This window comes from Rattus norvegicus, chromosome 16 (assembly GCF_021556685.1).
Source record: "Rattus norvegicus strain SHRSP/BbbUtx chromosome 16, alternate assembly SHRSP_T2T, whole genome shotgun sequence".
Lineage (NCBI taxonomy): Eukaryota > Metazoa > Chordata > Mammalia > Rodentia > Muridae > Rattus > Rattus norvegicus.
The window spans coordinates 4,441,413-4,466,087 of record NC_141549.1 but is presented as its reverse complement, the minus strand read 5'-3'; the positions used below and the strand labels follow the sequence as shown (position 1 = coordinate 4,466,087).

Genomic DNA, 24,675 nt, shown 5'->3' with positions numbered 1-24,675 from the left:
AATGTTGTTTTGACTCAAAGTTCCATCAGGATGTCTCTCGGGCATCGACCAGGAAGTGGAGAAAGCAGGCCAGAAGCTGAAGTGGGGCAATGGTTGGCTGTGTTGGCAAGAGTGTGTGTGTCCGTTTTGACAGAGGTTAGAGTCATTTTGAAAGGGAACTTGAGAAATTTTCTGCACAAGATTGGCCCGCAGACAAGCCTGTGGTGCATTTTTCTTGATTGACGACTGATGTACAAGGTCCCAGCTCACTGTGGGTGGTGCCATCCCTGGGCTGGTGGTTCTGGGTGCTATAAGGAAGCAGGCTGAGCGAGCCATGAGGACGGAGTAAGTTACCAGCACTCCTGTGTATCCTTTATCATTTCCTGTCTTGAGCTCTCTGCCCTGCTTACATTCCTACCTTCCTCACCTAGGAGTCTAAAGTGAAATAAACCGTTTCCTCCCCAACTTACTTTAATCATGGTGCTTTGCCATATTGATATAAACCCAGGTAAGACACTGACCCTAGTAACTTACTTGCCCCTGCTATACCCTATGTATTATTAAAGGTTGCACGGTCTTCAAAATCGTGTCATAGGCTGGAGACTAAGCTTCTAGATCACAAACCTCTAGGAGGACGTTTCAGATTCAACACATTGCAGTCTTATCTGATAACTAAAACTTGGTATTTGGAGTTTTGGGGTGACAGGAAGAGTGAAGGGCCACACCACCCTATACATTCTAGGCCATGCCTGTGGGTAGAAGTCTAACGTTTGGGATGGGTTAGAGGCATCAGATGGCTTGCCTGCCAGTCAACATTCATTTGAGTATTACTTCCACTGGCTGCATTATGCTAGCATCCATTGATTCAAAACTGAATGAGATGGAAATCCACTCCATCTCCAGCTTCTTTAAATGTGTTCTTTCAGGGATGGGAAGTGCATCTAAAACCCTCAAGCTTTGTAGCAATGCTGTCCTGTTTCAGGTCCTAGAATATAATTTTTGTCCAATTCATGTAGAGCTCTTATTTGCAGTGACTTTTCTGGACCCGAAATTGGGCAGAAATCTGTTACACTGCTGTCAAGGAATTGGCATGTGAGCCAAGGAGCTTCTCTCATACTCTGGTGTGCACCTCAGAATGAGATTCCATTTTAATTGTCCACAGAATACACTTTGGGAAGAATTTATGGTAGAGAATATGAGATGTCAAAGTGAGAGTCCTTAACCGGGGGTCCTTAGAGAAATTGATTCTGAGATTTGGGGAAAAGGGTCCCAAACCTTATAAACCTTAGCTGAAACTGTGAATGTGTTTTGGAGGAGGAGGAGGAGGAGGAGGAGGAGGAGGAGGAGGAGGAGGAGGAGGAGGAGGAGGAGGAGGAGGAGGAGGCTGTAGCTCATGTAATAGACTCTCTGAAGGTTGGTAAACGTTGTGATCATTGCAAGGCTACTGGTAGGAAATGTTATCCCATTGTCGTTAGTAATGGCAGACTACTAAAGACTGTGGGATAACACTCAGTGCTGGTATGTACAACAACTTCTAGGAGGAGGACTCCTCTTCCTTATTCCTGAAAGTTAATTTCCTCTTCAACCAAACCTCTGGAGCCAGGGAGAATGTGTCTATGTTTACATGACTTTGTTCAGTTTGCTGCAGTACGTTGTCTGACACACAACTGGGGTGCAACTGGGGGTCATTCGAGGTCACATGGCTCCTGACCTATTCTTTTGTCTTCTACTATGTCTTCTAATTTGCTATGGATCGCAGTGGCAGGTGTGGGTGAATGAGTCACTTCGTAGAAATTGCACAGAGGGTTTCAATACCTTGCTCAAGATCCTGAATCCTGTAAGTTCTCCAGGGACCAACCTGGAACCATGGTCTCCTAGCTTCTTCTTCTTGTAAGGATACTAAGAGTTTGTTTAGTCAGGGACAGTATGATTTACAGATATCATAATGGTTGTCAGAAAGGACAATGTTTATTTAATCCCTACTTTACAAGATGTAGAGGGACATGCCATATGTGTCACCTATGAAGAAGAGCCACACAGAGAAGTACAGAGGCAAAATCAAAATAAGTGGGCAGGAAGAGAAGAACTCAGAAAACTGAAGTTTCTATTGGAGTTCAAAGGGGAGGAAAGAGGCAAGTGTAGTTTTAGGATTAGATCATGCAGATTATTTAACTGGATACTGGGGGACAGGGCTGTCTCAGGAGGTGTAATTGTTGGGTCCAGGTTGGTTAGGGCAGATGGACCCTGGGAATGTGAATGCCTGATGAAAGCCCAGGAGTTGCCCTGGGCCGTGGATGGGTTTGTTGGATTTGCATATTAAAGATATATTTTTGCACATTGAAGCTACACTGAAGATGTTGTTTATTATCTCCAAGGTCTGTAAAGCTTTGGATATAGGGAGATTAAGAATACAGAGATGGGTGCATGGCTCAGTGAATGAAGCACTGGCCAGACAAACCTCAGGGCAGAATTTGGACCCAGCTAACCCCACAAAAGCTAAGGCATGAAGAGCTGCTCCTAGACCCACCCTTTCTGGGAAAGAGGAGCATGTAGTCAGCTGCCTGGGTTCATCACTTGCCAAGTCTGCTGTCCTTGCCTTTGAGACTGACACAGCTTCTTTAAAATGTCATCCTGATCCAGCACCCACTGGATTGTAGAGCTCTCTGAGTTTAGATAGACATAACTTGGCAGTCGGTGGACACGGCTTTCTGGAAAGGATTCACATTTTCTTAATTCCCAGCCCCACATGCCTTTACTCAGGGCCCCTAATAACTCTAGCATTCTGAGGGCTGAGACAGAGGATCTCAAAGAGAGGATCGCTAGCTAGACTAGCCAAGTTGATGAGTTCTAGGTTCATCAGGGGACTCTATCTTGATAAATAGGCAGGTTAACAATCATTGAAGATATCCATGCTCAACCTTTGGCCTCCACATGTAGATCCACTGATACACATGTGTGCACATACACTCCTATAAATGTACAAAGTAAACTTTTAAACCCCAGGGCTAGAATGTTGGAATTAGTACACTTGCTCTGGCCCCAGAATGATGCCACTGGAGCTATAGTCTGAGAACTTGTGTCATCCTCCTTTGAAGATGTCATAGCTACTTGACTTCTTATTCTACAATAGCAACCCTACTGGTGGGCCTGAGTATATCATTTGCCATGACAAAATACTGGCTAAGAAACTCATCTTATCTGCACCCCATTCCAGAAGACCATGATGACATTTCATTCTGAATTGTGATATATTCATTCACATATATGAGGTAACAGACATTTATGCTTGGGCTGGGGGGAATAGAAATTGGAATGAAATTATGTGGACACTTGGAGCATCCCTAATGTGACAGTCCATTCTTCATAATGATCTATGATATTCATTTGTTGAGATTTGATGACTTTTGTAATCTAATTCAATTTATCCTATTTTATTGTCAGTTGGGGCAATGTTAACTTAGTTGTCTCTCTCGTCCTCTAGATGAGCATGGTGGCTTCAACACTGAAAAGCAGTCTGTCCAAGACGACTGTACCCTGTGGAGTCACCCTTCTCTTAGCCTGTCTCTTCTCCCACAGCAAGCATCTTTATAAAGATAAACATTGGCAGTGATTTATGAGCGCTCTCTCTCTCTCTCTCTCTCTCTCTCTCTCTCTCTCTCTGTGTGTGTGTGTGTGTGTGTGTGTGTGTGTGTGTGTGTGTAATCTGGTTCCATCCTTTATCGACTGCTTAGAGATTAAAGGTTTCATTCAAAAATGCTTCAAGGCATCAGACATTACAGAAATGGACAAATAGTAATGAGAGTTATCAGGAGAAAGTCTTTGCCACCGTGCCAATTTAGAACACATTTGGTAGCATCAAACTGACTTTAAGATAGAAAATCATCTGTTTTAGTGAATTCTGAAGCCACTAGTCATTTTGAGCAACCCAAAGAAATGAGCATAAATGAATAGATGTGTTAGAGACTCCATTTGCCTGACTGGGGACTGTAGCCCCCTAGTTTCAGTTTAGGACCTATGAAAGTGCGCATGGTCTCTTCTGGTAGCAAGTGTCCTTAACACAGTCTAAAATGAAGGACTGCCCTTTTCCTGTGGCGGGATAGACTATGTATGTGTGAAAACACTGCCCGCTCTACCCCCACTACATCTTGGAGCCAAGGAATATTGGTGGGATCTCACAGAGGAGCTCGGCCTGTCAGCATGGAGACCAGGGAGTTTGAAGAGCTGTTCTTAGACCCACCCTTTCTGGGAAAGAAGAGCATGTAGTCAGCTGCCTGGGTTCATCACTTGCCAAGTCTGCTGTTCCTGCCTTTGAGACTGACACAGCTTCTTGAAAATGTCATCCTGATCCAGCACCCACCGGATTGTAAACTCTCTGAGTTTTAGATAGACACAACTTGGCAGTTGGTAGACACAGCTTTCTGGAAAGGACTCCCGTTGTCTTACTTCCCGTACTCTCATCCCATCACTCAGGCCACTGAGTTCTTGGTAGATTCCTTCTATGACAAACCTACTTGAGGGAAAGGACAGGTAACTTGGCCAGGGTTTCAGGTGGCCAGCTGCCGGCCAAGCTTTTGATCTGTACTGCTCATGGTCTTAATACTCGGTGTTGTCTGAAAAGTCTGGCCAAAGCCACTGTCCCTTTTCACCTGGAACCTCTCGGAAGCCTGCCTTTAGTGTCTTTGCTGAAATCTGTACGTCATTGGACTGTGGTTCCCACATGTGATGGCACATTCCAGGGTAGCTAGAGAGCCTCAAAGTTGGTGCCTGCTTTAAGGTTCTGAGTTGTTCTTGGGAAGGATGAGAATGAGGAGAGTTGCAAGGTTGTTAAGAAACACAAATGAGCAGCCAGATTGAACGCAATTGTTCATGGCCTATGCCCTATACTATAGTCAGAAGGAGCCTTTCGTATGGTGCAAGCCTGTACTAGGCCTCTGTTCATTGCCCAGTTGAAAAAAAAAGCTATTCTCTAACAGTGACCTATGGGGTTCATCCTGACTGATGCCACAGCCTCTGTAAGTTCAAGCCACTCCTGATGACTCTATTCCTGCCACACAGGTAGGTTTAATATCACTTGGAACATCCATCATTACACCAAGCATCACCTGGAGCATCCTGTTCTGTAACTCTGTGCCTTACTCCCTCTCCCTCACCTCTGTCCATCCCTGCTTAGGCATTGCCTTGTTGCGACAGCTTTCTCTTCCTTCCTTCTTAACCTGGCATCTTCCTAAATCCCCCATCATCTTCTCCTGATTTACTTTCCCCATAAGCCTTTAATCCAACAAATATATGAGCATTATATATGAATTTTGTTTTACTCCCAAGACAATGTGGTTTTCACAATGTTAGTTTGTTCTGTGTCTATGGAGTGGTCCCTGGCATATAGCAGATGCTCAGAAGGCATGGGTGACTGGTAAGCTCACCCTTTTGTTTGTTGATGTGGGTGGCAGCAGTTTCCTCTCTGGTTGTGCCATGGACCTATTGAAATTCTACTATAACCACTTTCCTTCTCCTCTTTAAATAGCTGCAAAAATAAGAATTTAGGATTCACTCATACACAGGGAACGGGGCCATCTATGTTTCTTTCTTTGCTCATCCCTTCCTCCCTTCTTTGTTTTCTTCACAAGGCCATCTTTGAACTTGTCATCCTCCTGTTTCAGCCCCTAGAGCTGTAGTGTTATAGGCCTGTATCACTGTGCTCAGCTCCCTTGGAGCTTCGGATGGGATTCATCTGCATAAATCAAATATCAGTGTAACTTCTTTGGAAAAAAATGGTTTGAAATTATTTTTTGTTTGTTTCCTTTGGATGAAATGAAGTGACTTTAAGAGACTACATTCAAAGACTTTATTAATTAGGTTTAATGAAAGATCAGAATTAACTGGTGGGGTGACTTGGGCACTGTTATGCTCTGCTTTGGGCCCTGACAATGAAAGGAACCTTCTGAGCCTGTGTCTAGGGAACATAGAGGTTAGGCTCATGGGAGTGTCAAAATGGATCCTGATAGCTAGCCTGGCCTGTCTTATGACTCCTTTTCATGAGCATATATGCTGTCTACTGGGCTCTCAGGATTGCCCTAGACCTGGCTCTGCTAAAGCTCCTTACTACATTTAAAAAAAAAAAAGCTGAGTTCACAGCAAACTAGTAAACATTGATTCAGTGGCATCTCTTAAGAAATACATAAATATGAGTGAGAGGGATAGAGACTACCATAGAATACAGCCCTCAGAATCAACAGAGCAGGGCTCACAGAAGCCCACAGAGACTGAAGTAATAGTCCCAGACCTTGCATGGGTCTGGGCTAGGTCCTCTGCATGTATGTCATAGTAGTATAGCTTGATGATTCTGTGGGACTCTTAACAGAGGAAGTAGATGATGTCTCTGACTCTTTTGCCTGCTTTTGGGACATTTTTCTCCTGCTGGTTTGCCTTGTCTAGCTTTGATATGAGGGTTTAGACCTAGTCTCATTGCAACTTAATATATGCCATGTTCTGTGCTTGGTTGATATCCTGGGAGGCCTGCTCTGTTCTAAAGGGAAATGGAGGAAAAGCGGGGAGTGGAACGAGGTGAGGGTACCTCTGGAAAGAGTAGAGGGAGGAGACACTGTGGTCAGGATTAATGGATGAGAGAAGAATAAAAAAATTAAAAAGATTTTTAAAAAAGAATAGGAAATTCGAAAGCAAGCATATCAGTCTACAGAATCTGCTGGTGAGGAAATGAAGAACATCTGACTGCCACACATAGAGGTTTCGTACTCGGTTAAAGGACTGGAAGAGGAAGGCGGCCCTCATTTCTCCATACTGACATTTTCTGTTTGACTTTCACTCTAATTTTATTCTTCCTATGCTCACCCAGAATTGTTCAGGCCCTTACGTTACTTTCTTCTCATGTAAAATGAACTTTAATTGTTAAAGCAATAGCTACTTATTTTTTAATGCATTCAATCATTCTAATAACATACAAGCTTCTGCTGTAAAAATTGGGAGTCTCCCTTAGAAAAACAAAACCTCATTGCATGATTATTAGCCAATCAGTCCTCAGGAAACACTTAGGATTTGATTGTTGATCCTTATGTAATGAAGACGAACATGCATGGACTCCTTGCACTGTGTGTTTGCAAAGCTGTGTTCTTCAGTATTCTTCTATCTCCTGTCAACTCTATTGACTGTTAGCCTCCGTGGGCATTTTGCCTGTAATCCTGACTATAAGATAAATGCCTAGAGCTACAATTACTGGGCCAAAGGAATTACAAATACAAAATGTTCTTGCTATTGTTAAATTGCTTTCTAAAATATTTTACACTTTGAAGTAAAATGCTTTTCCTTTTGTGCTCAGTTGAAAGGCATTATTGTGAGCAAATGCAGGGCATAAACCCAATATCATCTGATTATGTTTATTTTCTAGGCAGAGATGTAGAGAGTCAGGTCCATGCTGCTTCTACTCAGATAAGAGGTTGGTCCACTGGGAGCCAAACGTTGTACATAAATGGAAACACTGAGCATGACTCGGCTTTCCTTTCATAAGCAAAACAATAAAATGGAAATCAACAAAACAAATAGAATGCCTACAAATCCCTCAGCACAGTACCTGACCCATGGATGGTTCTGATTGTGGAGGCCTTACTGGTGGTGATGGCGGGGATCACTGTGTTGGCTTTCACTTCTGCGGGGCTTGTTAGCACAATTCCTTAGCAATCATGACTGATCTGAAGCTTGGCTCAATCCTACTGGCTTTCCAAGTAGGTGGCCACAATTTAAATCAGGAATTATACAAGTTTGCCAGCAACCCAAACACTTTTCTTGGGTTTTAACCATACCTCCGAGGGAGAACAGTTTCTGCTCAACCTTTTCATCTAAACAGCTAAAAGGCTGGCACCCGTGGATGGCTACCTTTGCAGCTTTGCCCCAGGTTCTTGACCACAAAGATGAAATGCATGGCTTCACAGCCTAAGAGCCGTCTCCTATTCTTTGTTGCTAGGCTAAGAAATGATAACGATGCAAGTTTTTGCCAGTCTAGTGTTTACCCTTTAAAGAACTTAAAATTGAAACCAAAGCCAAGACTTTATGAAGACCATGAGCCCTATCTCAGAGGACTGGACTCAGACATTGAACTCTGTGGACGATGGCTCTTGTGGGCTTACAGCTGTTTGGAATCATTTGTATTGGCAGACTCAGCAGTTCAAGAGCTCTGAGAGGTACTTGTATGTGAGCAGACCTTTATGAAACTAAGAAAATCATTGTATTTAATTGGGCCTCAGTTTCCCCCCAAAACAGAGAGATTAACCTAAGTAGAGAGAGTGACCAGGAACAGAAAGTGAACCGGAAGGGCAGTAGGCACCACTAAATATGTTTGTGTGTGAAGATAAGATCTTTGCTTTCTCATTTTTCCCAAGGAGATTAAAATCCACTAATTTGTTTGTTTGTTTAAGTCACATTTGCACTCCCCAATTCTGCTTGCAGGATGCTGTGGACAAGAGCTGCAAAGAGAGGAAAGGCAGCATGATAGGAGAGCTGTCACCCACAGGAGCTAGGGCTGCGGTCCAGCTCATGGACTTCAGAAATCCTTGGCTTTGGTTTAAAATTTAAGTTCATTAAAGGGAAAATACCAGATGGGCTAAAACTTGCACCTCGGTCATTTCTGGCTAGTCCGTCTCCCCAGGAGTGCCTTGTACAGGAGCTGTAAAGAAACAGAAAGACTCTCTGTCAGACCGACAGTCACAGATTGGGGCTTCCTTGTCATGATAATGCACTTAAAGTCCCCTTTCAGTTAGAAGTGGACCATGACCCAATCCCAGCCTTCATGTTCTACTGCCCAGCCTAGGAGAGATCCAGAATTACAACAGAACTCCCATTTCATAGCTGTGAGCTTTTATATGTTTTCTTTCATTCAGGGACTAATAACATTCCAAGTTCTGTGTGCCACGGTGGCCCAGACCTTTATTTCTCCTCACAAAAGGGGACCTCCTCCATTAGGGTCCCTTTCAAGACTGGACTGCAAAAGATAATACACAGTTGTAGGAATGACCTAGAGGAGCCACAGTCATGTCTCCCACAAGGCTGACTGAGCTGAGGGGACATTGGCTGGTAAGGCCTTTGATGTCGAGTATTAGGGTCCATCCAACTAATGCTCTTCAAAGAAATGCATTTGGCCTACTAGGGAAGACTGTCTTGGACCAAAGAGTTTTGACCCCCCCCCCCACCTATCTCATTCCAAACATGGTGCATCAAAGGGGTGTAAGCCTTTTTTGTCTTATACTTTATTCTATCTTATCATCTAGTACTGTTTGAAAGGTAGTGCTTTGTTTCAAAGAGGTGTGTCTGTGTGTGTGTGTGTGTGTGTGTGTGTGTGTGTGTGAGAGAGAGAGAGAGAGAGAGAGAGAGAGAGAGAGAGAGAGAAAGAGAGAGAGGGAGAGAGAAGAACAATGAAAAAAAGAGATAGCCTTTTAAAAGTGTAAGTTCTCTGCTCTTTGAGAGCTTATATGTTAGGATGACTAGATGGGGACTCAACAGGGACTCCACAGGTCTCCAGGCCACAGGCAGCGTCTCTTGTTTCAGTTAAGGACTTACTATGGAACCCACGCCTACGGATAGTTAAAGAGCTCCCACAGCCTGTGCATTCTGCTAGGGAGAAACGCCGAGGGTCTCACAGAGGTGTTTCTATTCTCCAGAACAGCACAGTCTGGGTTTTCAGCGAGAACAAGGAAAACAGTTGTGGATTTGGTCTAGACCTGGATGATCCTTTTCTACTCGTGGAGTAAAGCCAGGCCCACACTGCTGCTGGCCCCCGCCATTTCTGGCCCTGCTTCTCTGCCCTGCACCACACGCTGAGAAACAACTACCATTTTCGCCATATGGCGCAAAGATCAAAGCCCCCCAAGCCCCGGAATACATTTCTAGCTGACTGTATTTTCAAATGTCTTAAATATGTTCCTGCAGATGGGGAGGCATGGGGCATGGAAGAGGTGAAGCACATGTGTGTGAGGCGTGTATGTGGTTGAGCGGGATGGCGCAAGCTGAGTACTGCTCACCGAATGTCCGTCTTCCTTTTAGGTTCGAATCTTCACTTACCTCATTGGACGAGAGGCTGCTTTTGCAGACAATCTCAAGTGGATGGCTTGTGCTAACAAAGGTGAGAATCCTGACTCTGCATTGCTGGTCTTGGGTGTGCAGAATCAGCAGCATATATGGGACAAGGAAGGAGTCCTTAAAGAAGATGGCTATCCTTTTACTGAGAAATAGTAATTTCATATATTCTTGGAATGTGAATATATACATATATATTCATATCAAAGCATGTATATAATAAGCAGTTGGGGTGATAAATACATGGACCACCTCAAACACTGATCATATCCTTGTGGTAGACCAATTGAAAATCCTCTCTCCTGGTTCTTTTGAACTATACAAACATTAAGCATAGCCACCGTGCTGCACTGTAAGAATACCAGACTGCCTATTTAATGATATGCAAATAAATAAAAAATTCCTCCTACTTAGCTGTAGTTTTATATCCTTTTTGCTTCTACATATGACTTAGAATAGACAAGGACACTACAACTCTCAGATAAAGTCCATTTCTAAATTTTCATTGAGGGATATGTAACAGCTCTTCTGTGATTTTTTTTTTTTTGAGGTCATAGTTGAGTGGCTAAGCTTCTTTTCTGCTTTTTAGTAGCTGAGTAGTCTTGGAAGAGCTTCTATGCAAGACTTTCACTATGCTACAAACATCCACGTCTCCAACACCCCAGACTTCTGCCGTGCCCTGAAAGCAGGTTCTTATAGCAGGAGGGAATTCAACCTGGGTTAAATCTGAAGTGAAGCATTCGATAGCTGGTACAGGCATCTATACTCTCTTCCATAACTCCGAAACTTCCTGATCCAGATGGAGCCGAGCTGGCAGTCAGCGTCCTTATCATGCTTGGACCTCTGAGTGAGCAGGCAGATGCCTTTGACGCTCATTAGATGTGTGCTGAGACGGTGTTAACGTGCCCCAGTGAAGGGATAGACCACTGAAGTCTGTCAATACCAACCACTGTATAATAGGACAGCCATCTTCTCTAGTATGGACAGTTAATTTAACTTGTGTTGTAAGCTATCACGGGAGCACCTGCTCTGAGAAAAGATCAGGGCTGGGCTCTGTCAGGTGAAGGCAGAGCTCGAGACTGAGGCCGTTCTAATGGATGTTGTTCTCCATGATGCAGCTTTGGCCACAGGACTAGTGAAATTTAGTAACCTTAGTTTGCATTAGTCATTTAATACTCAGCACGGAGGTAGTAATATTTCTTCCTTTGAATTCTTAGTTGACAAATACAAACTCCATATATGGTATGGAACATGATGTTCTGGGTTGTGCATACAGTGTGAAATGGTCAAATCAAGGCAGTTTATATGAATTGCATAACAAATAGATTCTGGGTGATTTTCAAAAATACAGACATTGTTATCAGCTGTGGTCTCTCCAGTGAACAATGGAGCTCTTGCATTTATTTTTCCTGAACTGTAATTTCATGTCCTATTCTTCTGCTGGTTCTCATTAAATGGAAGGATTGGTGCGATGGTGCTTGTCAAGTTTAGTAGTTCAATACTAGCTACTGAGGTGCATAGTCATTTATGGATTTTTGTATTCATAAAGTAAATTTATTATCAATCCTTACAGTGTATCAGACACAAGGCTTGGGGCAAGGAATGGGAGTGGAAGTAACAGGGCTTTCTAGTTTAGTAAGGACCATTACGGCCAAGAAGGAGTCAGACTTTAAAGCTAGCATTTCTTACTATTGGGATGGGTGTGAATTTCATCACCTGCGGAAAGTGGGTAGTGTGATACCTGCCCAATATGCAGGTTGTAGGCAGGAAGTGGGGCCATGCAAGTCGGATTAGTAGCCCTGTTCCTAGCACATAAGTGCCCTTATTATTCCCTTTCGGTCAGTGACCTGTTGATCTGCCTGACTTCCCCCTCTGAGATGGCCGGCTTCGTGAGAGCAGCCTCAACCCTGCCTTCATCTTGGTCACCTGACAGAGCCCAGCCTTGAACAGGTGCTCCTGTAGCAGCTTACAACACAAGTTAATTATCCCTGCTAATGAAGATGGGTGTCCGGTTATACAGTCGTTGCAATGACAGACGTGGGCGGTCTATCCCTTCACTGGCCTTGTAAGTTAACACTAAAACACGATAGCGTTTGGATTTTAGTGGAAGAAAGGGGATATGATGCTGCAGCTTGGATGACTTCAGGAAAACATACTTCATTTCCAGCAACCGAAGTTGTTTCTCTGCAGTTTACACAGAAGGGAATGTTCTGGAAAAAGGAAGGGGTCGATGGTCAGAGCCATTCAGTGGGGAGGAAGGGCAGTGGAGATGCATTTGTGCTTTCCCTCTGTGGATTTTCTTTACGTGCCCGCATCATTCTTTTATGGAGCTAGATCTCTCCTGCTTCGTGTCTGTGCAGTTTGAAGTGGTCATTCCCACCTAATGTACAACAACATGTACTATGCAGGAAACATGGTAGATTTGATAGCTTCTCCCTGGATGCCAACTACCAAGTCTGAAGTCTAGCTTCCAAGCCCTCTTCCAGACAAAATTATGTCACCCAGCCTGGGTCACTTAGTCGGGCATGTTCAGAAGTAAGCCCACCACAGGGGGAAATACGACGGATCCCCCAGGGATAGAGGAGATGGCTGTAGCCAGGCAAATAAGCCTGCTCCCATGGTGCCTTTCTTTTGACTTTGTCTTTAACTTTCTGCTCCTGTTTGGAATGGTCTTTTAAGCAAATCTCAGTTTCCTCATCTCAGAAAATGAATGGCTTCATGGGGGAGCGTTAGTGCTTCCTAGCGTCTGTGAAATAGCAAGTCCTACGTTTATTTTGTTTATTTTGTTTATTGAGCAGCTTTTCTTACAAAAGTATGCATCACGATGCTCACCCCACTTCAGCTCATCTCAGGAGCAGGCACAGCAGGAGTAGAGGAGGCCTGGGGTAGGGCATTAGGTAAACCCCACTCTCCTTTCGTCCTCTGTACATCTTCGAACTTTGTTGACATTTGAAAAAGACTAAGTTAGGCTTCCCAGTTTTTTCTTTAGTCTGTGGCCATGGAAAAAAAATCTTTTCCTTTTTGTCCTTATTTTTATCCCTGCCACACTAGATTGCACTTTTCCCGTCAACCACTAGACACTTGGCCACTGTGATTACTTTTGCCTATCTGTTGTCCAGCTGACAAAAAGTCTTCAAATTGGAACCTTGTCTTAATCAACTAATATTATAGCATAATTTTGTTTTAGCTACCCTAAGAATCTTTGAAATATTCCTATAAAGACAATTTTGTCAAGGCAGAACTTAGCCCTGGAATTCAGTCTATAAGATTTATAGGTTCAGAAAATCCATGCCACAAGGAGAGCTGCTAGCCAGATTAGTAGTGGGATCCAGTATGCACCCTTCCTTCCTGCCGATTTTGCCTTTCATTTTCAGCTCTCCCTCTGAGGACTTTGGGGAACAGAATGTCACTATCTGCCTCTCTCCAAAGTCACACTCACTAAAAGAGTGTCAGGTTCTGCTCCTCTGCACCCATGTAAACACTGGCTTCATGTTGGCGTCAGCCATGAGCAAGGATTCATCTATGGTCATTAATTAAATCTTTGTTTATGGTCTTGGATTGTTACATGATGGAGGCAGAATAACATTTTCATCTCAAATTACATGAGGTCCAAAGCCCTACCTACCCCCATGACATGTTTTTGCCCTGACGCAACTAAGTTCTTCTGTGAAATAAACTGTCAGCATCCAGGACTTGAGCAGACCAGGAAAAGGCCAAAGTGAAGCCTGCTGACAGGTTGAGCTGCCTGACCACAGAGTGACCCTGAGGGAGGGAAGAATGGTGAGGGCCATTATGCCATCCCTGGATCCCTGGTGCTCAAGGACCCACTGTCTGGGCAGAAAGTCTTTCTTAGAAGTCTGGTAGCCATGGAAACAGTTGATATTCAGTCAACCTCAGATGCATGCCTGGGAACATTCATGGGTCTTAGCTCTCTACCTCCTTCAAAAGCTGGCAAAATCCAGAGAGACTATTGGTTTATTTCATTTTATACCAAAGTAGGACCTACTCTAAGGGAAGCAACTCTAATGAAACAACGCAGCATGCCATTTTAAAGACATTAAAACCATCCCCATCATGGGAGACAGGCAGGGCAGTTTAAATGCCGAATTCACACCATTGCATAAATAAGCAAATTGGGACAGCAGCAAAGATGGTCGGTGAGTCCAGATATCCCATGAAGAGGCGATAACCTTTTCTAATGTGCAGCGTGCCAGCATTTGAAATGAGCACTAGATGATTCCCCTTCGAAATCAGAGTTAATGGAGTGTTTCCCAGCTGTGCAAACACAGGTTCTGCTCAGTGTTGGAGTTCTTAATCTGTCAGTCATCATGCGCTCCAAAGGAAATGCCTTGTGTGTCTCTCCCAGTTGTGTGTTTAGTTTATCCCTTTTTGAGGGGTTAAAGGTTCTTCTCTCCTTGTTTGAAACAGAACTGGTAGCCTAAGTCCTCCAGGGAAGTCCAGCCACTGACCTTTACCCAAGAAATAATTCTTAATCTCACTGTCCCTTTCCAATTGTTACATAATCCCAAAGATGCTTCACATTTCTGAGGTCAAAAGAACGGGTCTGGTCTTGGGAAGGAGAAAAGGCATAGTTAAACCATTTTGGTTAAACCAAGGATGTGAAGAATTGCACGTGACTCAGACAAAGATCACCATGTTGCTCTTGTTAATAGCAATTGTGGATTACTGATTGCATTCCGTGTCAGGCAGGCACATAGAACTTACATAACACATCTCTGTAAACACTCAGAGAATCCCTAGGTGGTGTGTGTCATACTTACCATTGTTCATAAAGAGAGGACCCCTAAACACCGGCTCTCTGGTTTTCAGCCTGCCATACTTAAAAGGTTGGATAATCTTAAGAACTATGTGACGTAGCTATACCCACGCTGCATCACTTCAAGGGGAGACATAAAGAGAAGTCTGTTCACCTAAAATAGGGAGATGGTACTAACCAAACAGTGATTCCATCCCTGTCCATCTGATGACCCAAAAAGCTCAGTGGGCTTACTTAAAGGAGCATTTTCTGTCAGAGAACTGCATCTTTGAAAAGTACTCCCTTCTCCTGGCTCAATACAAATACACACACACACACACACACACACACACACACACACAGACAGACACAGACACACATACACACACACATACACATACCACACATACACACATACACACACCACACATACACACAAATCCCATACACACCATACACATGCACCATATGCACAAATAACATAGCAACATATATATAAACACACACACATACCATACATACAAAATATATACACACCATAAACACAAATACAAACCATATGCACAAAAACACACACTGTATACACAAAAACATGCACATATTGCACACACACACACACACTAAACCGTACCATACAAACAAAACATACCACACCATACACACACACACATAGACACAGACACACATACACAGACACACACACACCAACACATACACCATACACACAAACATACACACACACACAAATACCATACACACACAAATACCATACACGCTATACACATGCACCATATACACAAACAACACATATACACACATATAATATATATATATACACTATAAACACAAATACAAACCATATACACAAACACACACACTGTATACACAAAAACATGCACATATTGCACACACAGACACAGACACAGACACACACACAGACACAGACACAGACACAGACACACACACACACACACACACACACACACACACACACACGCACCACAGAGTCCCAACCCACAGCCAACTAAAAGCCAATTCTTGTGTAAGTCACCACAGCAAATCTGTTTCATGGTGGCAGTGATTACATCACACCTGGGAAAATGGCTCCATCACAGAAAGCTTTCCCAGCAATGGTAGAAACAGAACCTGGCCATGTGAGATGGACAGCAGGGGTTGCTGACAAAGGCAGACTGGCATCAGGGCTCTGGCATCGGTGTCACTGTAGAGTGCAATGTGGAATCCTTTGTTGATGGCCGAGACATTTTGAAAACATGTTGAAGTCAGAGGAAATCACAGGAATACCAAGGATTGGGCTGCATATGGTTTATCACCCCGAGTGGTTGTAACCCAGAGTTCACAGAAGGAATGCTGCAAGGGAGCAAGGCAAATAAATTGATGTTATATAGAAAAATGAGCAGACCATTTGTAATAGGTGGCTAATTTCAGCATTAATTACTCAGTAATTACCGAATGATTGCTGATTCTGTTTTCTTACATGATATATGAAGCTCAAAAAGGCACATTAAAGACAAGAATAAACATTCAAGAGCTAGAATTCACCAGGAAAAAAAATATCAGGGGCAGTAAGGAAGGTGGCCAGCTCCGAGATTACAGAAGGGAACTGAAGGAAGCGTCTACAGTTTCACCCGAAGATCTCGACCCTAAGCAACTTCCTGCTATCCATCATTTGTTAACTAGAGCATACATTTCTTAGCTAGATCTACAGAAAAACATTTAAAGGCAAGAAAAGACTCTTTCAGGAAAGTTTCAGGTTCCAATGGATGGAGACTGAATATATATAATTTCAGCTTTCTTTTTTTTACCCTTTACAGACCTATATCTCTGCTTATTATATTGAAATATAACTTGGTACCATGCCCTGGGTTTGTATGATGGTGCTAATTTTTGCCAGAAACTTTTAAGGTCAGCTCCGTTATTATCCTCAACCTTGCTGGGAACAGCTACAATACCCAATTAACTCCCTAGAGGTACCCCGGAGGAAGTGTTATGAGGAGTCCGTGGGGTTTTTTGTTTGTTTGTTTTTGTAAAAAAGAATGGCTTCTCGGTTGAGAATAAAGGTCTCAACCTTAAGCTGGATTCAAATTGGTCTGGAGCTAACTCTCCATACTTCTCTTTGCTCCTTCTGTAAGGAGCACCTGAGGTGGGCTGTCAGGAGTCGCAAGGCAGAGGGCAATGTGAGTCTCAGGAAGACCTCAGTGAAGGTTTGTCCCACATCCTTACATCCCTGAGTCTTACATTTCCTTACCAGGCAAGCACCAGCTCTTATAATATGCCAGGGAACAAACATCCCAGAGACACAAACATAGTAAGAGAGCAAGTCACAGTCCAGCCTCAGACCAGACTGAGTCTCCTTAACACCTTGAAACAAGACACAGAGAGAGAAAGCAAGTTCAGATGGGCCAGTTCATCAGGGAGAGATTTCCCCCAACCAAGCCATTGGTGATAAAATGGATGGATCCATCTTGGGAAACCAGATAAACTGAGCAGGAAGGAAATGAGCAGGAAGTGAAAGGATCTAGGCAGGTTAAGGCAGAAGGGTCAGGGCCAGCTCAGCATAGAAGAACAGGAAAAGGGTTAATGTCCAGTGTGCAAGGGGGTTTCTAGGTATGTGAGGGCTGATGCAGAAAGGTTCTTGGAGGTCAGAGTAAGACATTCAGATTTTGTTCTAACTCTGTGTGGATGCGATTGTAGTGCTTTGGTCAGATAGGTGAAAATCTATTTTATACTTTCAGATGAAGGGAGGAAGTCATGGGGAGGCTACAGATGGACCTTTACTTGCACATCATGGAATCTTGGAGTAGGGTCAAAGTGCTAAAGGAAAGAAGATTAGTCTTAAGAGTGTTTTAGAGACTGGCCCAGAAAACTTGCTGGTGAGTTAGATAGGGGACCAAGGATAAAGCAGAGCGTGGAGATGGGTGTCTAGGATGATGATTCCACTTCAACCTAGCTGGGCAGGATGCTATTGGGAAAAGGCCAATGGGTGTTGGACAGGAAAGCCAAGAGTTAGCTTTTCATATTTCCTCTTGAATTCCTGTGTTCATACACAAGAACTATCAGTTAACTGCCTTACCCAAGACTGAAGCTCTGGGTCAGCGGGCTTTGTAACATTTGGACTGAGTGAGGTTCATTCCTCAGCTCAATTCTTTCCAAATGTATGATTGACACCCTTCCTAGCTCACTCTCAAAGCTGGTGGGCTGTGTCCTTCATTCTTTCTCAAATATCCTTCTCCCCTCAGCTCTGTTTTGGAGAACCCATCAGAGAGCTTCGACATTTACTTTGAGGATTAGGTGTGAGGCTACCAAGAGCTCTTCTAAGAGAGGCTGTCTTCACATGAATGGATCCACAGTGAAAACAATCATCAAAGTATCCTCATCCAGGCCAGAAGTACCAAACTGACCAACATGTTGGTACTCCTCCTTAGCTTATACTATGTGCCAAGATTCTTTACTTAGAATTCAAGGGTTAGCTACTAGAAGAGATATTAAATATTTCCTTTCTTCTTCTAAAGTGAATTATAGTCACCAGACTCGAAGGGATGACTCCTGGTGGGTAAGACATTCTCCTTGTCCTCTAGCAGTCCTCAATAAAATGTTTCTTGCCTGCCATGCCTCTCAGCTGGACCACCTAGAAGCCATATACCAATGGGTCTCCCCAAGTGGGGGCCAGACCTCCAAGAGAACTCACAGGTCCTGTTCTGGGATCTCAAACTATAGCAGGCATGCCTTCTCCTCCTTTGGGGCCCTGTTTCCCTGCAATAGTCATGGCCAGGAGGGTGGGGCAGGTAGGAGTGATAATGCATGCTAATTAGCACTGTGCAGAGCTGTCATCAGGAACCCAGAAGCCACATGGTCCCAACCTGTTTGGGACTGGCACACCAAATTCAAACCAGCTGGCTTTTGTGTGGAAATGTTCTTGGTGGGTCCAGCCCTTCCCAGACCTAGCTTCCCTACCGAGTGCTTGGTTTAGATATAAGGAAAGTCAGTAATTGCTGTGCAAATGCTACAGAAGATCTGACTTTTGAGTCCCTTTAAGCCACTCTGATTCATTCGGTAAGTAGGGATGGATCCATCCTTACTTAGCAACAAGAAGAAGCAGCAGTGACTTTTTTGTGTTCCCACTTAAAGTCCTTCCATAGGCACTCGCTTTAGGACAAGGTGTCAACCCTTCTTCACGTACTGCTGCGCCCATCTCTTTGAGGCATTTCTGTTCTCTGTTCAACTCTTTAACTGGGACCACTCTAAGCTATTTTAAATGCCCAGAAGGGGCCTGTTTCTCTATAATCTAGATGATTCCTTTGTATCCTTGACTGCCAGGATTCTAAAATTGCCTACCCCCCACTAATCCTGTCCTTATTCTTTAGTGTTTGACTCCAGAATCCCTGTCTCAGGGTAGCCAGATGGGATTGGCTATTCCTATTATGTCTTAGCTTAATCGTGAACTGCTGTTTTGTGCTTCTTTCCTCCTATCTGCATAGCCCAAGACAGTGCCTTGCCCATCCTGTTCATTCCACTAAGAAAGCTTTCCACAGACTTGAACGAATGGCTTCCTCGAGCAGAGCCAAGCCTGTGCCCAGTGTTCTCCTCCCTTATAAACCTCCTAGAACCCAGCAAAGCCTATAAGACCCCAGGTTGCAGAGGAACAAAATAATGCCCTTAACTCCAGACCAAACAGCAGCTTCACCTGTAGAACTACAGAACGCTGAGAATGTTTTCTTTTCATGGAAGCCATGGCTGTCAGTCTGACAGTCACAGCAAAGTAGGATCTGGAATGCCAGCCTCAAACACACACAATACCTGGTATATGCTGGAGGCAACGGGTACAAACAAAGAGCCGTAGACAGAACAAATGGAAGTGAGAAGCCCACAGCCTATGCTCTTTCCCGTAACTTCCACCCAATGCTGGTGGAACACGGGCAAAGTGCAAGTCTTTAGTCCACTCCAGTCATGTTGTCATTACTCACTACTAATCCTCCTGTGTATAATAAGAATGAAGGAGAGCCATCCTAGTTCAACACCCAGGAGGCTGAAGCAGGAAAACTGCTTCGAAACAAAATTCAAAGCCAGACAGATTGCCATACCAAACAATGCCGAACTTGTCTCAAAAGCAAAAGAAGACAAGCCAAAGAAGAAAGGGGTTAGCAAACTTTCTGACACTTTTCAGTACATTAATCAATACTAATACCAATATTATAATAACAGCATCTCTTTTAATTTTCCTTGGATGGAAAAATTAGACAGTAGGATTGCCTAGAGTGAGGACTTTGATTCCCATGTCCACACTAAAGCCTGGGACATAGCCTTGTATCCTTGGCTGTAAATACTCAACCATTGTGTGGGTTAATTTAATTTCTATTCCTTTTGGTGACTATACTCTTGTTTGTGAAGATAAAGCTTCCTTCAAGAGGGAGGGACGAGATCCAACACTTCACAATGTCAAAGAAGGAAATTTGGGCTCTGGCCAACATGTGTTCCTTGATGCATGTTTCCCGTGTGCTTCTAAATCCTGGTCCTTCTTTTGGCAGGATTTTTCACCCAGATCTCCACCTTGGCTGATGTGCAGGAAAATGTCATGGAATACCTCCATGTACTCAGTCGACCCAAAGTCATCGACCAGGAACATGATGTGGTGTGGACCGAAGCGTACATCGACAGCACTGTGAGTCTATGGGGACCCTGGGCGAGAGGCTGGGTTTGTCCTCCTGCTTCAGGGCAAGGCTTTCATCAGTTGTGGGGCTTGAGTGACACTGCCCCAGGTTGTAGGTACAATTGCTGTTGTTCATCTCGGCAGACAAAGGTCATATAGAAGATGACCGTGAATAGGACCTGCTCCTCTGAAAACATCAACCACTCTCCCTTTTTGTTTGTGGTTTCCCAATAGCCCACAGATGATCACGTTCATGCATGAGACAGTGATGAAAAACACGCAGATGAACTCAGCCCTTGCCATGTGTGAGGCCCAGGCCTCGTGACGGATCATTGGGTCTCAGCTGAAGATGTGGCCGAAGCTCACTCTGATAACAAATGGGGCCCACCACAGAGGATGCAATTATATTTCCCTTCCATAGACAGGCAAAAAATGTGGTTACGTGGGGGTTCTATAAGCATGGTTGTGTGAACTCTAGTCATGAGCTCCTGAAAAGTTGGATTGTATCGTGTGCTTAAATGGAGGGACTTTGCCAGTCACCCAGTAATCACTCCATGCCTGTGTTTTTGTGAAATTTTAGGGTGATTTTTCATAGCGATACTGAGTCCAATGGGAGTGGAGTGTTTCATTTATTGATTGTAAATGTTCTCTGAGGACTGTTCAGCCATCATTTTTCTGGAGATTCACATCTCATTAATCACAAATGCACAGACATGGCTGTATTCTGTAGTTGTCTCCATGGCTGTCTTGGGCCTACTTTCCTCTCTCTGGGCTCTCCTGCTCTTGTTCTTGCTATATTTCTGGCAGCATCAGGCACACATAGGACAATAACAACACATGAGAGCCAAACTGGGGACACCCTGACCCATCCAGCTCACCACAACAGCTTACCCCACCCCAGCCTTCAAGTAAGACATAGCTAGTCCTGACTTGGAAGGGATGGGGAACCTCAAGGAGAGTCACATGAAGATGAGGATGTGGTCTGGGAAGTAGTTCTTGGTTGCTGGCAACACTGGCCTTTTATCATTTTGGAAGTTGAATCCTGGCTCAGTTCTGAACTGTAGAAATGAAATAGCTAAGCTGTCATTTGAGCTGACATCACATTTATAACAATGACAATGGGCACAGCAATCATGATGCCACCTCTTCTCTCTTGTGGTTAAGTGAGACAGAAGAACTAAGAGGAGAGGAGAAGCACATGTCTAGCTGGTGCTAAAGAAGCAAGCCACTCTGGTTTGTCATGCAAACTCTAGGCATCCAGGCAGATCAGTGGTTTTCATTCCTCATGTGCAAGTATAGGGCAAGAATTTAGAGATAAAGCATATGATGTATGAACCTGAACAGATTAGTAGATCAGAGAGGCCAATAAACGGTCTGATGGCATACGGGAACTTAGTGTATGTTCTCATATTAGCAGAGCAAGACCACAAATTAAAAAGACAAAGAATGTTTTCTCAGCAAGTAAAGGCTCTTTCCATCAAAGCTGATGGCCTGACTTTGATGCCCAGGGTAAAGAGAACTGACCGTCATGGGTCCTCTGACCTTCACACAGCACCACAGCAAGTGACCCCATGCTCAAGCACAGAAATGAACAAATAAATAATGTGATAAAACATTTTCAAAGACTGAGGAAACTCTTCCTCAAAAATCCTATAGGGAAAGAAACTAGCAGAAGACATAGGCAAGTCTCAAATATAATAAAATAGATTTTTATGTGGAGAAATACACACCTTTATCCATAGTAAGAAAATGCAAATTAAACCATAATGAGGTGCCATTTCTCAATAGCAGAGTGATTGAACTGGAAGCTTAGCCATGTGCTGTCCTGGTGAGGACTCCGGCAAGGCGGACCTCACAGATCACTATGCAAATGCAGAAGGAGACAGTTTCTATGGAGGAGGGTGTGCTGTTCATTCGCCCTTTGCTCCAGCAGTCATATTTGCAATTATCCTTGAAGATAACTCTCCATTAAGACAGAAGCCCTTGGAGACATTTGTTCATTAGAACTGTGTGTAATTTCCACATGTTGGAGATTGTCTAACTCCCCAAACATGTCAAGATTGATTGTATGAGTCATGGACTATTAGGAGCAAGAGTGAGGGTGGCCTCCGCTGCTCAGCATAGGATGTTTATGTAGTAGCAACATATACTGCTAAGGAAAGTCAGCAAACACAAGAGTGAGGCTTGCAGGTGACTGCCGTGTAGTACAGAAGACTGAATGAGAAGGTATTGCTTAGGCAATACCAAATGCGCATAGGCAAGGGGAGTTAGAAGTCCACAGAACTGAGTAACTAGGAAATGTCACTCACACCCCTTTTTATGTAATTTTGATTTTTGTTTTGTTGTATCTTTGGATATTTGTATGCTGTGTAAGTGTGTGTGACAGACAGAAATACAGACACACACAAACACACACACATATGAGAGAGAGAGAAAGAAGAGAGAGAGAGAGAGAGAGAGAGAGAGAGAGAGAGAGAGAATACATGCATGACATAACATGTGGCAGACAGAGAACAATGTTTAACATCAACCACAGTCTTGACCCTTTCTGTGTATTTGAGTGTGGGTCCTTTGTCCTTTGTCCTAGCCTAGCAAGCCTGTAAGCCCAGGGATTTTTCTTTGTCTGCCCCATCTATTTTTAGAAGCACTTGGGTTACAGACATGCACTACTGTGTGTGGCTTGGTGCGGATTCTAGCAAACTGAACTCAGGTCTTCATACACTTTACCTATTAAGCTGTACCCCTGATCTAGTTTTGTCTTTAAAAATTGTTCTATTCGTGTGGGGGGTGGGGAGTGTAGGTACATATATCATTACTGCACATGTGTGGAAGTCAGAGGAAAACTTGTAGTACTTGGTGCTTTCCCTATACCATGTGGGTCCTGGGGACCAAACTTAAGCCATCTTGCTCGGAAATTATACATTTTCAGGCTGAGCCATTTGGCCAGTTCAACGATAAAACCAAAGTCTAAGCCAAACAAACAAACATTTTATTGCATTTATTTATTTATTTATTTATTTATTTATTTATTCATTAATTAATTCATTCATTTATTCATATGTTAAATGTATAGGAGGAAAATTTTAACTGAGTATCAACAAGTTGAAAACAAAAACAACTCTATCATCATTAAATAGCAAATTTACCCATTAAACAGGGAAAAGAAAACATAGCTAGCCTTTTGAATTAATCTTTGATATAATGGACATGTACTATTACATTTTTGAATAAAATGTTCAATACAACCTTATAATCTAGAGAAAAGAACAGAATACATTTTAATTTTTTAGTACTTTTTTAATTTTTAATTTTTATTTTTGGATATATTTTATTTACATTTCAAATGTTATCCCTTTTCCCTGTTTCCCCTCTAGAAACCGGATATCTCCCCCTGCATCTATGAGGGTGCTCCCCCATCCACTCACCCACCAACTCCCTTCTACCTCCTGACAATGGCATTCACTTACACTGGGGCATGGAGCCTTGACAGGACCAAAGGCCTCTCCTCCCACTGATGCCTGGCAAGGCCCTCCTTTGCCATATATGTGGCTGGAGGCATTGGTCTGTCCCTGTGTACTCTTGGGATGGTGGTTTAGCCCCTGGGAACTCTGGGGGGGGGTCTGGTTGGTTGATATTGTTGCTCTTCTTATGGGGTTGCAAACCCCTTCAACTCTTTCAGTCCTTTCTCTAACTCCTCCATCAGGGATCCTGTTCTCAATTCAATGGTTGACTGCAAGCATCTGCCTCTGTATTTGTCAGGATCTGGCAGAGCCTCTCAGGAGACAGCTATATCAAGCTCCTGTCAACGTGCACTTCTTACTGTCTGCAATAGTGTCTGGTTTTGGTGACTGTATGTGGGATGGATCCCCATGTAGGGCAGACTCTGGATGGCCTTTCCTTCAGTCTTTGCTCTACACGTTGTCTCCATATTTCCTCCTGTGAGTATTTTTGTTCTCCCTTCTAAGAAGGACTGAAGCATCCACACTTTGGTCATTCTTCTTGAGCTTCATGTGGTCTATGAATTGTATCTTGGGTATTCCTAGCTTTTGGGCTATTACTCACTTATTAGTGAGTGCATACCATATGTGTTCTTTTGTGATTGGGTTACCTCACTCAGGATGATATTTTCTAGTTCCATCCATTTGCCTATGAATTTCATGAAGTCATTGTTTTTAATAGCTGAGTAGTACTCCATTGT

General features: G+C 43.5%; 1 protein-coding gene across 5 annotated transcripts in view; it reads left to right on the top strand.

Moving 5' to 3' along the window:
- Positions 1-24,675, top strand: part of Cacna2d3 (calcium voltage-gated channel auxiliary subunit alpha2delta 3) — an 823,841-nt gene that overhangs the window by 533,160 nt on the left and 266,006 nt on the right. For all 5 annotated transcript variants that reach the window (XR_015639382.1, XM_087588099.1, XM_087588098.1 and 2 more), the window contains 2 exon segments: positions 10,024-10,102; positions 20,356-20,489. Coding sequence is in view for 4 of the 5 variants with exons in the window: in XM_087588099.1 (XP_087444225.1) it covers positions 10,024-10,102; positions 20,356-20,489 (213 nt within the window). In the remaining variant the exon portion in view is untranslated.